Below are 13199 nucleotides of genomic sequence, written 5' to 3' on the forward strand. Positions count from 1 at the left end.
AAAGCCCCGCCCACTAGTGCCCATCTCTCCCTCATTAGCATAAGACGATAGTCTTGTTTGTGAATCTGCCACAATGCTGACACACAGGCATTTGTAGCTCCGCCTTCTTTTAAAAAAAAGTACAATCTCATTTGAATTTAAAGCGACAGTCACCAAAATGACACGATTAGGATCGAAGCCTAAAAAGGGCAGTTTCAAAGAGTTAGAATACATTATTGTGTAGTATTTTGAGCTAAAACGTCACACACACTCTAAGGACAGCTTTTCACATCTTGTAAAAAACAGGTCCCCTTTAACATTCAGAAATGATGTTTGCATATTATAATAGAAATGTTCTGAAAACTTTATTAAAACTTAATTAGTAAAAAAAAATACATTCCTTTTTTTGTGAAACAAACCAAAATTTTATTTGTTATTGACCAAATATTTAGTCGGTAACTTTAAACTTTATATTTAATATTATAAACTTAAAATGAATATTTTAGCAACAATAACAAATCATTTTTAAATGGTTACATGCCTTTTAATAATAAATAAGATATAATATATTGCAAAACTTCATAAATCTGTGGCACGGTGGCTCAGGGGCAACATCGCCTCACAGCAAGAAGGTCGCTGGTTCAAGTCCCGGCTGGGTCAGTTGGTATTTCTGTGTGGAGTTTGCATGTTCTCCCTGTGTTGGCGTGGGTTTCCTCCGGGTGCTCTGGTTTCCTCCACAATCCAAACACATGCGCTATAGGTGAATTGAATAAACGAAATTGACAACATATGAAAACATATGAAAACATATGCAGGAATAGTTGGTGGTTCGTTTCGCCGTGGCGACCCCTGATAAATAAGGGATTAAGGGTGCTTTCACACCTACACTTTTGTTTTGGAACCTGTCTTGTTTGCCCAGTTAGCGCGGTTCGTTTGGCATATGTGAAACCACCAATCGCGCTTGGATCCGCGCCAAAGCAATCACTCCGACATCACTTGAATGAGGTCGTCTCGGTTCAATTGAAACAAAGTCTGGAGCGGATTGATTGTACTGAGAAAGTGATACGATCCGAGCCCGGTTATATAACAGTGTTTTATGGACATGTAATAATCATACGGCTATATGAAGAGAGAATTATGAGTGGGGCGGGAGGTCATTCCAGACATCCCAGGTCTCCCGGAAGTTTCGTTAATCTCCCGCAAATGCGCAGAGACTCACAGATGCCCGCAAACGAGTGATAATCTTCCGGAAATCGTGCATTCTCAAATACGTTGCGCATCCGTCCCCACCGCATTCCTCATCGCTCTTCAGACACGTCGCGCGCACCCTGTCAAACACCACCAAACCACCACCCCGCTGACAGCTGAGCAGGACTCTTTTAGTCCGTTTAGAAGTTTTGCCGTGTGAAAGCGAACCGCACCAAGAACAAAGAGCAACAATGTAACCATTTAAATCTCTGTTTCAGAACAACTGAATCGATTCACAGGTGTGAAAGCACCCTAAGTCAAAGAAAAATGAATGAATGAACTTTATAAATCCTAATAGCAAAACCAGCTGATAAAGATAATCCGATGCTACGTTTGCAAAGACTGAACTTGTCTGATTTATTTTATTCTTTTATTTGATCAGGTTGTTTATATATTCCCATCGAAGGATGGCCATCACTGGTGAGGATGTCACTCTGGGCCAAATCATTCCCATTTCTTATGACTTTTCGGTTGTTGAAGGTAAGACATATTGAGTTAATCGGTCACACTTTACAATAAGGTTCATTAGTTTATGTTAATTAATTTATTTACTAAAATGAACAAACAATGAACAATATATTTACTACTGTATTTGTTCATGTTAGTTGACGTTAGTTAATGAAAATACAGTAGTTCATTGTTAGTTCATGTTAACTCATGGTGCATTAACTAATGTTAACTAGCATGGACTTGAATGTTAAAGGGTCACGAAACACCAAAACACATGTTTTGAGCTGTTGACAGTCGTATGTGTGTCCCACACTGCTAAAAACACTATTAGGACACCTATATTTCACTAAAAAGTGTAAATTGGTTGTTTTTGCGTTATTTCAAGCAAATTCGTACTTCCTGTTTGAAACGAATTTTTGAAGCTGCGTCTTGGTCATGAGATAATAGCGTGTATTCCAGCGTGCAGACTGGACATCTGTGCCAGAGTGAGTCTTATTACATCTTACAGTGTGCTGTATTAATGCATGAGTAAAGCTTGGTTCAAACCAATCAGCGCGCTCTATTGTGCAACTTCATTAATATTCATTAGTGTCACCGTGTTTACACCACAGAGACGCCACGTTGTGTTGGCAAAACAAGCGTGAATTGTTGCTTTTATAGTTTGCTGCAGTTAAGTTTCGTTTTCATTTTCTCTCTGTGAGAGCACAGCTGGATCACGTGTGGATTAACAGTGTACGCGACGCTCAACAACAATAACTTACGTGTCTAAGGAGGATTATTGTTTACCTGAGAGCTGTTCTCATCTGCAAACGCTGAGATCCGGATTCGCTTGTAGTCTTCTCTTCATAAAGACGCGGCTCTAGTTGCTGGTGATTGTCCTGTCTCTACAGATTTGGTAAGTGAGCGAGCAGTGCTCTTTGTTTATTCAGTTTGTTCGTATCGAATTAAGTTAACTATTGCACTGAGTGCAAACATAGCACCGCATTTTGTGACCGGAATAACACGCGCGGCTTTCTGACGCTACCTGCCGTGTGCATCTAAGTTTCCGGGAAATGCAGAGTTTTTTTTCTCTCATTCGCCGTGCGGTATCGAACATTGCATGAAAAATACACGCTTAGAGCAGATCCTCGAATCAAATATCTCGTTTGTCGCGAGGGGCATGAATGAATTCCCTGAATAAAAGAGCCAAACTGCAGTTAAAGTCCAACATTTAATAATTTGGCGAATAATTCGACTACAGATGTCCATGTAGGTTAAACACAATGACTGTAAAAAATACACCATCACTTTCTCCTGTGTGTGTATTTTGACTGAAACTCAGCGCGCCCAAATAGACACTCCCACACCATCCCACTTTTCTTCCTCCGACACTCCCCCCTAAACAGAGCTGGACACGCCCACTTTTCTGACTTTTTCCAAAGTAGAGGTGTGAAAACACCCTGCTGAAACGAGGGGGTTTCATGGCCCTTTAATAATGCATTAGTAAATGTTCAATTGTGAATAATAAATGCTGTACGTGAGTTGGCGTGGGTTTCCTCCGGGTGCTCCGGTTTCCCCCACTGTCCAACCACATGCCCTATAGGTGAATTGGAATTGGCCATAGTGTATAAGTGTGTGATTATATGTGAGTGTGTATGAGTTTCCCAGTACTGGGTTGTGGCTGGAAAGGCATCCGCTGTGTATAACATGTGCTGGAATAGTTGGCGGTTCATTCATGAATGATTCACAGTAAAAAAGCTGGACTCCACACAATCGATTTGTGTCGGGACAACATGAAGGAATCAAGTTAACTTATTAGTTTTGTAATAAATGAAGTGGATTGAACAGAAAACAGTTAAGTTGTCCCTCCAAAAGACTTGTTTTCAGCTTATTTTAGATAAGTCGTTTGAACAAACAGCAAACTTAATATTTTCAATAGGAGGTGGTTTGCTTTTGGTGGATCTCGTGTGAGTGACAAAGTTCACACTGTATTACACCAATCAGAGAAGAATGAATTGAACATGGTGACATCACGATGGCGCAGTGGCTAGCATGATCGCCTCACAGCAAGAATGTCACGGGTTCAACCCCCGGCTGGATCAGTTATCATTTCTGAGTGACGTTTGCATGTTCCCCCTGTGTTAGTGTGGGTTTCTGCCACAGTACAAAGACATGCGGTACAGGTGAATTAAATAAGCTGAATTGTATTTGAGTGTGTGCAAGTGTGTTTCCCAGTGTTGGGTTGCAGCTGGAAGGGCATCCGCTGCATAAAGCATATGCTGGATGAGTTAGCAGTTCATTCCGCTGTGGCGACCCATGATTAATAAAGGGAGTAAGCTGAAAAGAAAATGAATGAATGAATGAATGAATTGAACATAAAAATATGAATTTATTTGTAATAAATTCTGCAGTTATTAACAAAATATGATCTTGATTCTTGATTTTGTGGTAAAATTCATGTTTTTTTTTTCAAAACTTATCCATAGTTTCTTCTCCAGATGAGCTTGCCGTTGTTGGTGAGTGTGTTTATTTAAAAACATAACATCATTGTCAATGGTACATTAAAAATCAGCATCAGTATTCAGATTTGTTTGGGACATTTTCGTTGTCACTGTGAAGGTGCAGATACTCGAGTGCGGGTAACTTTTCTGGAGGAGGAGCTGGAGCTGAAGTTGCCGTTTGGTTCTCACACCCGTCTCTTCCTCAGTGAAGTGAATCGGGCCTGGAGCGGTGAGACGCCTGTTTATTACTTTTCATTGTATTCTACAATGTTCAGATGCTTGGAAATAGTATTATTTTATTTAACCGGTTACATGTTCTCCTCAATTACGCTTGGGTTTCCTCCAGGTTCTTCAGTTTCCATGCGGCATAAGTGAATTATATAAACTAAATTGGCTGTAGTATATGAGTGTGTGTGTATAGGTGTTTCCCAGCAGTCGCACTACGAAATCCCAGGTAGAACGCATCTCACAGCTACGGTGATAACCTCCATGTACAATAATGTGAAGGAGAAAGTTATTGAAGGTCTTAGCAGTGCACATTTAGTAGTCTTGACTACAGATTGCTGGACCTCCAGAGTAACACAGAGCTTCATGACTGTCACAGCGCACAAAGGTCAGATATTATTATATTGCATAAAAGTCTTAAAATGGCTTGTGCTTTCAAAATTTTTTTAAATCAAGAATCAAATGGAACCGTGACTTTACAATCAAATATGTAGTTGAATATATATATATATGTATGTATATGTGTGTGTGTGTGTGTGTGTGTGTGTGTGTGTATGTATATATATATATATATATATATATATATATATATATATATATATATATATATATATATATATATATATACAGTTGAAGTCAGAATTATTAGCCCCTCTTTCAAATGTTTTAATAGAGCAAGGAAATTTTCACAGTATGTCTGATAATATTTTTTTCTTCTGGAGAAAGTCTTGTTTGTTTTATTTAGGCTAGAATAAAAGCAGTTTTTAATTTTTTAAAAACCATTTTAGGGATAATTATTAGCCCCTTTAAGCTAATTTTTTGTCATTAGCCTAAAGAATAAACCATCGTTATACAACAACTTGCCTAGTTAACCTAATTAACCTAGTTAAGCCTTTAAATGTCACTTTAAGCTGTATGGAAGTGTCTTGAAAAAGATCTCGTCAAATATTATTTACTGTCATCATGGCAAAGATAAAATAAGTCAGTTATTAGAGATGAGTTATTAAAACTATTATGTTTGGAAATGTGTTGAAAAAAAATCTTCTCTCCATTAAACAGAAATTAATAAATAAAAAAATTAAACAGGGGGGCGAAAAATTCAGAGGTGCTAATAATTCTGACTTCAATTTTTAAAATTTATATATATATATATATATATATATATATATATATATATATATATATATATATATATATATATATATATATTTATATATTTATATATATTTATATATTTATATATATATATATATATATATATACACATAATTCTTAAAAATTGTAAAATTATATATGTAATAATTTTTTTTTATTTCTATATAATTTAAAATTATATAAATTAAAATGTGTATACATATATATATATATATATATATATATATATATATATATATATATATATATATATATATATATATATATATATATTGTCAGATGCTTTTGTCAGATGCTCAGTTGTTGTTTTTTTTTACTTAATTAAAAAATTCCATTAATTATGTTTTTATGTTCAGCAGTCCATTGAACAAAGGGGAATTTACCTGCAGGTGATGCAGAAGAAATCTAAAAGAAATCTCATTGACATCACCGACTGCAAAAACCCGCTGAACGGCTTTCGTCCTGCATTCTGACATTTCCCATTCATGCAAATGCTGAAAGTCCATTCACTCAGAGCAAAGCTCATGAAAGTGAAAGACATGCAATCAGCTGACCTGTTCTGTCATTCATTTACTCTACCTGGTGAAAAGGTACTTTTGGAAGAGTTGTGTAATAAGCATTAAACTGGAAGCTCAGCTCTACATTCCTTATAAATATCTTCATAAAATAAACCTAAACAGTCTACAGACCAGTCCACCTGAATAAATAAGCAGAGGTTGCGTTAACCTCTCAGACAACAGTTACATTTCGCACACACACATTAAGAGAGAGCCAGAGAGGAAGAGTTTAAGAGGCGGAGTTTATTTCAAATAAGTAGGTTGTCTGCGTTTTTCTCAGTCTGTGGACTGTAACATACAGGATGAGCAGCAGATTGCTGTTTGATTTTCATCATTTATTATTTCATAAACTATCAGAAAGGGACACATCTGACTTCTCAAAAGGGAAATATGCTTCAGGAAAGAGCTGTTTGATCATCGGGTGAACGCTGATGGCGGGTTTCAGGAGCTCTAAAGATGCACGCGTTAACAGAAAAAATCTAAAAAATTTGCAAGGTCAGTGACAGCTGTTATAGATTGATTGTGGTCATATAGACACTCAGACACCAGCGGCGGCTTGTCTGCAAGGGGAAGTCACAGTGTGAGTGTTGTTCGCGTTTTGTTTGTAATAATGGTGTGAACATGCGGCTTTTAGTTCTGAGAGAGAAAACGACAGAAATACAGAGAGAGCAAATGATACAGTTCCTCTTGACGTTTCCTAGAATGTACATGGAATTAAAATCATCATAGATGCAGCTGTAGGCTGATATTAATCATATCTGGAATGGCTTTATTTAACCATTTTTTTATTCTGAACTGGAGTTTTTATCTAAAGTTTTGTTGTGTTTTAAACTTGTAGATGTCTGTCAGCAGTATCCAAAAGAAGAACCCAAGTTTGACTGGCTCACCAAGTACCGTAAAGTGTCAAAAGGGGCAAGATCACTGAGAAAGTCAATTGGAGCAACGACTGTCAAGATGAGTCAGATGAAGAAAGCAGGTGAGCTGTGCATTTTGCTTTAGAGTAAATGAAAATAAATCAAATTAAAATATGTATTTATTTATTTAATCAAATATTTTAAAAATGTGCGTGCGTTGTTGCCTTAGTGTCCCACCAGTGCCTATATACAGCCAAATCGCACTGCTACTTGTGTGATATTGCATTTATACAACAGTTTGATGGCATAATCGTGTGTATAAAAAAAGAAAATCAAACATGGAGAGTCTGAAAAATAATTTTGTACAAGGAACTACTTTCCTCTCATATCTGCAGCTGACTGTCAGAACAGCAGAAACTGCTGCTACTTCAGAAACATCACTTTAGAGCTAGTATTCGAATGATTCTCTAGCGTAATGTCTAAAGTGATGACAAAACAGGTGATTTTGCTCACATTTTAAGATTGTGAGTAGGGCCAGACGGAATCTGCGGACGTTTTTTGCTATTTTTGAGGAGAATTTTGGTAAAAATCTGCGGATTTCTGCGGAATTATTTTGGGAGTATCATAACTAAAACCTAAATATGTGAAATAAAAAATATTGTATTTTTAACTTTTATTTAATGTTTAAAATGCAAATTCAATTAGATTCACTTTATTTGGTAAACAAAGCAAGTCTCATATAAAATAGCAACTAAAAACAGAAAATATTACTTTACAAGCTGTATTGTAAATAAATTATATGAACATCTTCGCAATAGTCAATAATATTACTGAAATTAATTTAAAAACTGAATAAATATGGATTTACACACATTTACTCAAGTTAATTAACAGAATTAATGATAGGCTAAAAATCTGCGGAAAATCTGCGGAATTCTGCGCGCGCAGATTCTGTGTGGGCCTAATTATGAGGCAGAACGGCATGAAATGCCATCAGTCTACAGAGATTTCTCAGTATTTCTCTGTTGCAAGTCGGGTATCACAATAATTAACCCTGAAAAAGCCAAAGCAAACACTACCAAATTACTATGGTATAAATATAGCACTACAACATTTAAAAGAGAGAGATCGACTTAGAATGTTACTTTCCCTTTTAATAATGATTTGATCAGCTAAAGTTATAAATTATGCTGTTTTAATCCTCTAAGGGCTTATTATGCCATCCTGTGGATAGACAACATCCACCGTCTTTGGTCTTCTCAGTATGGCAAGCTAATGTCTCTCTAAAATTATAAATATTATAAAATAGCCACTATCCTTATAAATAAACTGCATAGTTGCAATCTAAACAACTACATTATCACCTAAAAAAGCCTCAAACGTTCATTATGTTGTCCAACAGCTGCGATATTTGTCAAACTGTAGTGAGCCGGCTGAAAAGTTAGGGAACCCCTGATTTAAGTGACTTTTAACATGGTATGCTTGTTGGTGCCAGACAGGCTGGTCTGAGTATTTCAGAAACTGCTACTGGGATCTACTGGGATTTTCATGCACAACCATCTCTAGGGTTTACAGAGAATGGTCTGAAAAAAGAGAAAATATTCAGTGAGCGGCAGTTCCGTGGGCGCAAATGCCTTGTTGATGCCAGAGGTCAGAGGAGAATGGCCAGACTGGTTCCAGCTGATAGAAAGGGAACAGTAACTCAAATAAGCACTCGTTACAACCGAGAACAGATAAGCATCTCTTTTAAAGCACAACACATCCAACCTTGAGGCGGATGGGCTACAGCAGCAGAAGACCACACCGGGTGCCACTCCTGTCAGCTAAGAACAGGATACTGAGGCTACAAAGTCATACAGGCTCACCAAAACTGGACAATAAATCACACTGAACTGAGCTAAACTGAACTGAACTGAACTTAAACACTAAAACCTGAACCACACTGTTCCAGTTACTATGACCATTTATGTGAAGCTGCTTTGACACAATCTACATTGTAAAAGCGCTATACAAATAAAGCTGAATTGAATTGAATTGAACAATAGAAGATTGGAGAAATGATGCCTGGTCTGATGAGTCTCGATTTCTGCTGTGACATTCGGGTAGTTGGGTCAGAATTTGACGTCAACAACATAAAAGCATGGATCCATCCTGCCTTGTCTCAATTCTTCAGGGTTTTGATTGTGGTGTAATGGTGTGGGGGAGATTTTCTTGGCACACTTTGAGCCCATTAGTACCAATTGAGCATTGTGTCAACACCACAGCCTACCTGAGTATTGTTGCTTATCATGTCCATCACTTTATAACCACAGTGTACCCATCTTCTGATGGCTACTAATGCGCTATGTCATAAAGTGAGAGTCATCTCAGACTGGTTTCTTAAACATGACAATGAGTTCACTGTACTTAAATGGCCTTCACAGTCAGCAGATCTCAATCCAATAGAGCACCTTTAGAATGTGGTGAAACGGGAGACTCACATCATGGATGTGCAGCCGACAAACCTGCTGCAACTGCGTGATGCTATCTCTGAGGAATATTTCCAGTACTTTGTTGATTCTGTGCCATGAAGGGTTAAGGCAGTTCTGAAGGCAAAAGCGGGTCGAACCCGGTACTAGTAAGGTGTACCCAATAAAATGGCCGGTGAGTGTATTTTATTGTAGTTAATGTTTACTTTGTTTTTGTATTATGTATAATTTACTCTTGAAATATTTAATTAGTTATATTTATATCATTATATAAAAATTAAGTAATATTTAAGTGTTATTTCTGTGGACAATTGTAGTTATTATTACAATAATATTAAATATACAATTTTAACTAACCCCTATAAAGTGTTATCAGAATTGTCATTTGCATCACAATTATCTTACAGATATATATTGTTAGACTGAAATATTTTTTTAGATTAAACAAAACAGGTCGTTTATACTGCCTTTAGTTTGTTTACCCTTAAAAAAAAGCTTGTTTTTACTTGTATTCTTGTTTTGTGAGGTAAATGCACTGTATATTTTGCTAAATAATAATCCAGTAGCTCAGCTAGTTGAGTCTTATTCTCAATCGTTTGCATCGTGTTCGACAACACGAGCCTGTAAACGAACTTGAAGCGTCATTACGGATTCTACTACGGGGAAGGATCTTTTCATGAATATTAATAAACAAATGCTACGCGAAACCGCGATTGGCTGCAAAGCTGACGCTAGTAAAAAAGCGCTGTCACAGACTCGTGATTGGACAGTTGAGGAACGATACAAAACGACGTCAGCATCACGTAATTAATATTCATGAGCGGAGCCTTGAGCATAGTAGAACTCTTTGTCAAAAAGCTCGTTATAGTCAAATGAACTCGAGTCGGCCAGAGTGTTACAACATTCAGAATGCGAAAACAGGGAGATGTCTAATGAAACTCGATTAGACGGTAAGAAAAGTCATTTATATTTACCGGAAGTAAACGGATACATGTGTAACCGTAATTACGAGTGTGTGTGTGCTTTCTGATGTTACTCCGCGTTGACAGGTACATCGTTCTGTTGTGTCAGTAAAGTGTGTTTAGTCGTGATTGTCGATGGCTGTGTCTCAAAATCTAGTGAGCTGCCTACCTAGACAGCTTTCCTAATTGAAAAGAACATCGACCTTTAGTGCACCAAAAACATTCTAATGTTAGCAAATGTATAAATATAGACGTTAATGTAGAAACATTATGAATTCGTGTGTAATTCTGCTTATAATGCATGTCTCACATGAAAAGAATACACATTATAGTAAATACTATATTTACCATATGTTAAAGTAAGTAATCATAATATGTAATTGAAGTTGTAGTATAATTATAGTTATATAAAAACAAATTATTCAATACTGTACCAACTAAATGCTATATGACAGTACACATAACTTACTGTAGTAAAAATGAAAATATACTACATTATTTATTCATGTTTAGATGTATTTAATACTACATTATGATATATATGATGATGTGTAATATACTTTAGTATGGTTCAAAAACACTAGTATTTACTATAAATTACTATAGTATTTTTCATGTGAGCAATTGTCAGCATTATAAAATAATTATAAGAATTTATATGAGTATTGCCACAATTTTTATTTACTTTAATTCTTATTTGTCACTTTAAGTGTTATTTAACAGTTGTGTCCCCTTTTGTGACATGTTAAATATAAAATAAATATGTAAAACTATATGTGTATCTATTATAGTAAGTCGAGATTCAAAATAAGACAATTTGTGAACAGTTTTTCTTATTCCCAATGAAGTTCAGATTGAGGTAAGGTAGGTTTTATATTCGCACAATTATTAATTATAACTTTCCCTATATTGTTTACCACGCTAATTTGAATACTGGGTCTGAAATCGCATTTAGGTATGACTTCTAAACAACATTAGCACAATTTAGTTGACTGTGTACAATGTTGTACTTTGGTAGTCATCGGCTGCTAATATGATTTCCCTATTTAGAATTTGCAAAGAATACCTTTCTGAAATTATATCATCAAGGAGAAAGTCCTAATGTGCAAATATAAAGCCAACTTTGCTTCAATGATGTTCAGGACGCTGTTTCGTTATATAGTATATTTGTAGTGAAAAATATTCATAATGAATTTGAGAAATACTAAATGTGTGTGTTTTCAGTGCCTGTCTCTGCACTTTATTAGAAATACACACTGTACAATTTAATGGGGTAGTTCACATGAACATTTAAAGGGATATTTAACTCAAGGATAAAATATTCTGTCATTTTTTGACACAAACCTGTCTGGGTTTCTTGTCAATTGACAGTTGTCAAGCTGAAAATTGTTGCTAACTGGTAACCACTAACTTCCATACCATTTTATTTTTTCTTGTGATGGATGTCATTGGTTTCCAATTTCCAGTTTTTTGCTGGTTAGCACATCTTTTGTGGTCAACAGATAAAAAATAAAAGTTTTAAAAAGCTTTGTATCCACCTTTGAGGGTGAGTAAATAGTCAGTTCATTTTTATTTCTGTCAACCATCCCCTTAAGCTGTAATGTAATTGTTTACCTTCCCTCCACTTGTCCCAAACCTGTGATTTTCTTTGATCTGATGAACACACACACACACACACACACACACACACACACACACACACACACACACACACAAACACAGTTGACTTCAGTAATGACTTAAATAATAACAACTAGTAAATCAGAAGTAATGGCACTTTTTTATTATTATGTAAATTGTTAATACAGACAGATGCTTAATAATGTATATTATACTCTCTCTCTCTCTCTCTCTCTCTCTCTCTCTCTCTCTCTCTCTCTCTCTCTATATATATATATATATATATATATATATATATATATATATATATATATTAGGGGTGTTGAAATGAATTGTTTCGTCTGTGCACCGCCTTGCAAACGCTGGTATCACTGACGATGACGTCATTCATCTCATATGCGCGGTAGCTTACTATCGCGAGTGCGTGAACAAACATAGGGGTGTAAGAATTTGCTTGAAAAGGCTCATAAAGCAAGCAGGACATTTACATTTGTTTATTTGCTATAAATGCTCATGTTGTTCTGTGTATGTACTTGAGTTTTTAAAGGTACAGTTCTTATATCTGACATTATTAAACGATAAAATTGTATTACAAATAATATATAAATACAAATATATTTATACTTTTTAATACAAGAGTTGTTGTGCTGTGAAGTAAAATATTAAATTGTGTATGGAAAGCATCGTCAATGCACCGAGATATCGAATTGAACTGAATCGATGACATGATAATCCTAACCGAACCCGGAACCAGTGTAGGTTCACACACACACAGACACACACACACACACACACACACACATATATATATATATATATATATATATATATATATATATATATATATATATATAGTTTATTACACATCTGATTGGGGTTATTTGATCAAAAGTATTGTAATTGTCAAAAACGCCTCAATATTTGCATCAAGTTGAACAAAAAAGAAACAGTTAAACTTTTTAAATATTATTTTAAAATAAAATTAAACAGTATCATGCTGATATTGTATAACTCTAAGTAGCATGAGCATTGAGCAAAACAGACAATTATTGTTTGATTATTAATCATCAGTGTTTCCTCAAATCCTCCATAAAGAGACTTTTTGTTTGGACATTAATATACGATATTGTCTCATCTGGATCAATGTAATCCATGAGCCGATGTGTCTGTTTCATTAATTAAAGTTACTATGAAACAGATC

The 13199-nt window shown here is 35.6% G+C and overlaps 1 protein-coding gene across 3 annotated transcripts in view; it reads left to right on the forward strand.

The window, feature by feature from the left end:
- inpp5b (inositol polyphosphate-5-phosphatase B) overlaps positions 1-13199 on the forward strand; it is a 55343-nt gene that overhangs the window by 3278 nt on the left and 38866 nt on the right. Inside the window, exons 3-6 of one of the 3 annotated variants that reach the window (XM_009292060.5) lie at positions 1610-1707; positions 4143-4172; positions 4276-4386; positions 6933-7070. In XM_009292060.5, coding sequence (XP_009290335.3) covers positions 1610-1707; positions 4143-4172; positions 4276-4386; positions 6933-7070 — 377 coding nt within the window. Of the gene's footprint in view, positions 1-1609; positions 1708-4142; positions 4173-4275; positions 4387-6377; positions 6590-6932; positions 7071-10286; positions 10367-13199 lie in introns of those variants that run through there. The other 2 variants (XM_017351451.4, XM_017351452.3) reach the window with 2 other exon arrangements.

Source organism: Danio rerio, chromosome 16, assembly GCF_049306965.1.
Source record: "Danio rerio strain Tuebingen ecotype United States chromosome 16, GRCz12tu, whole genome shotgun sequence".
Classification (NCBI taxonomy): Eukaryota; Metazoa; Chordata; class Actinopteri; order Cypriniformes; family Danionidae; genus Danio; species Danio rerio.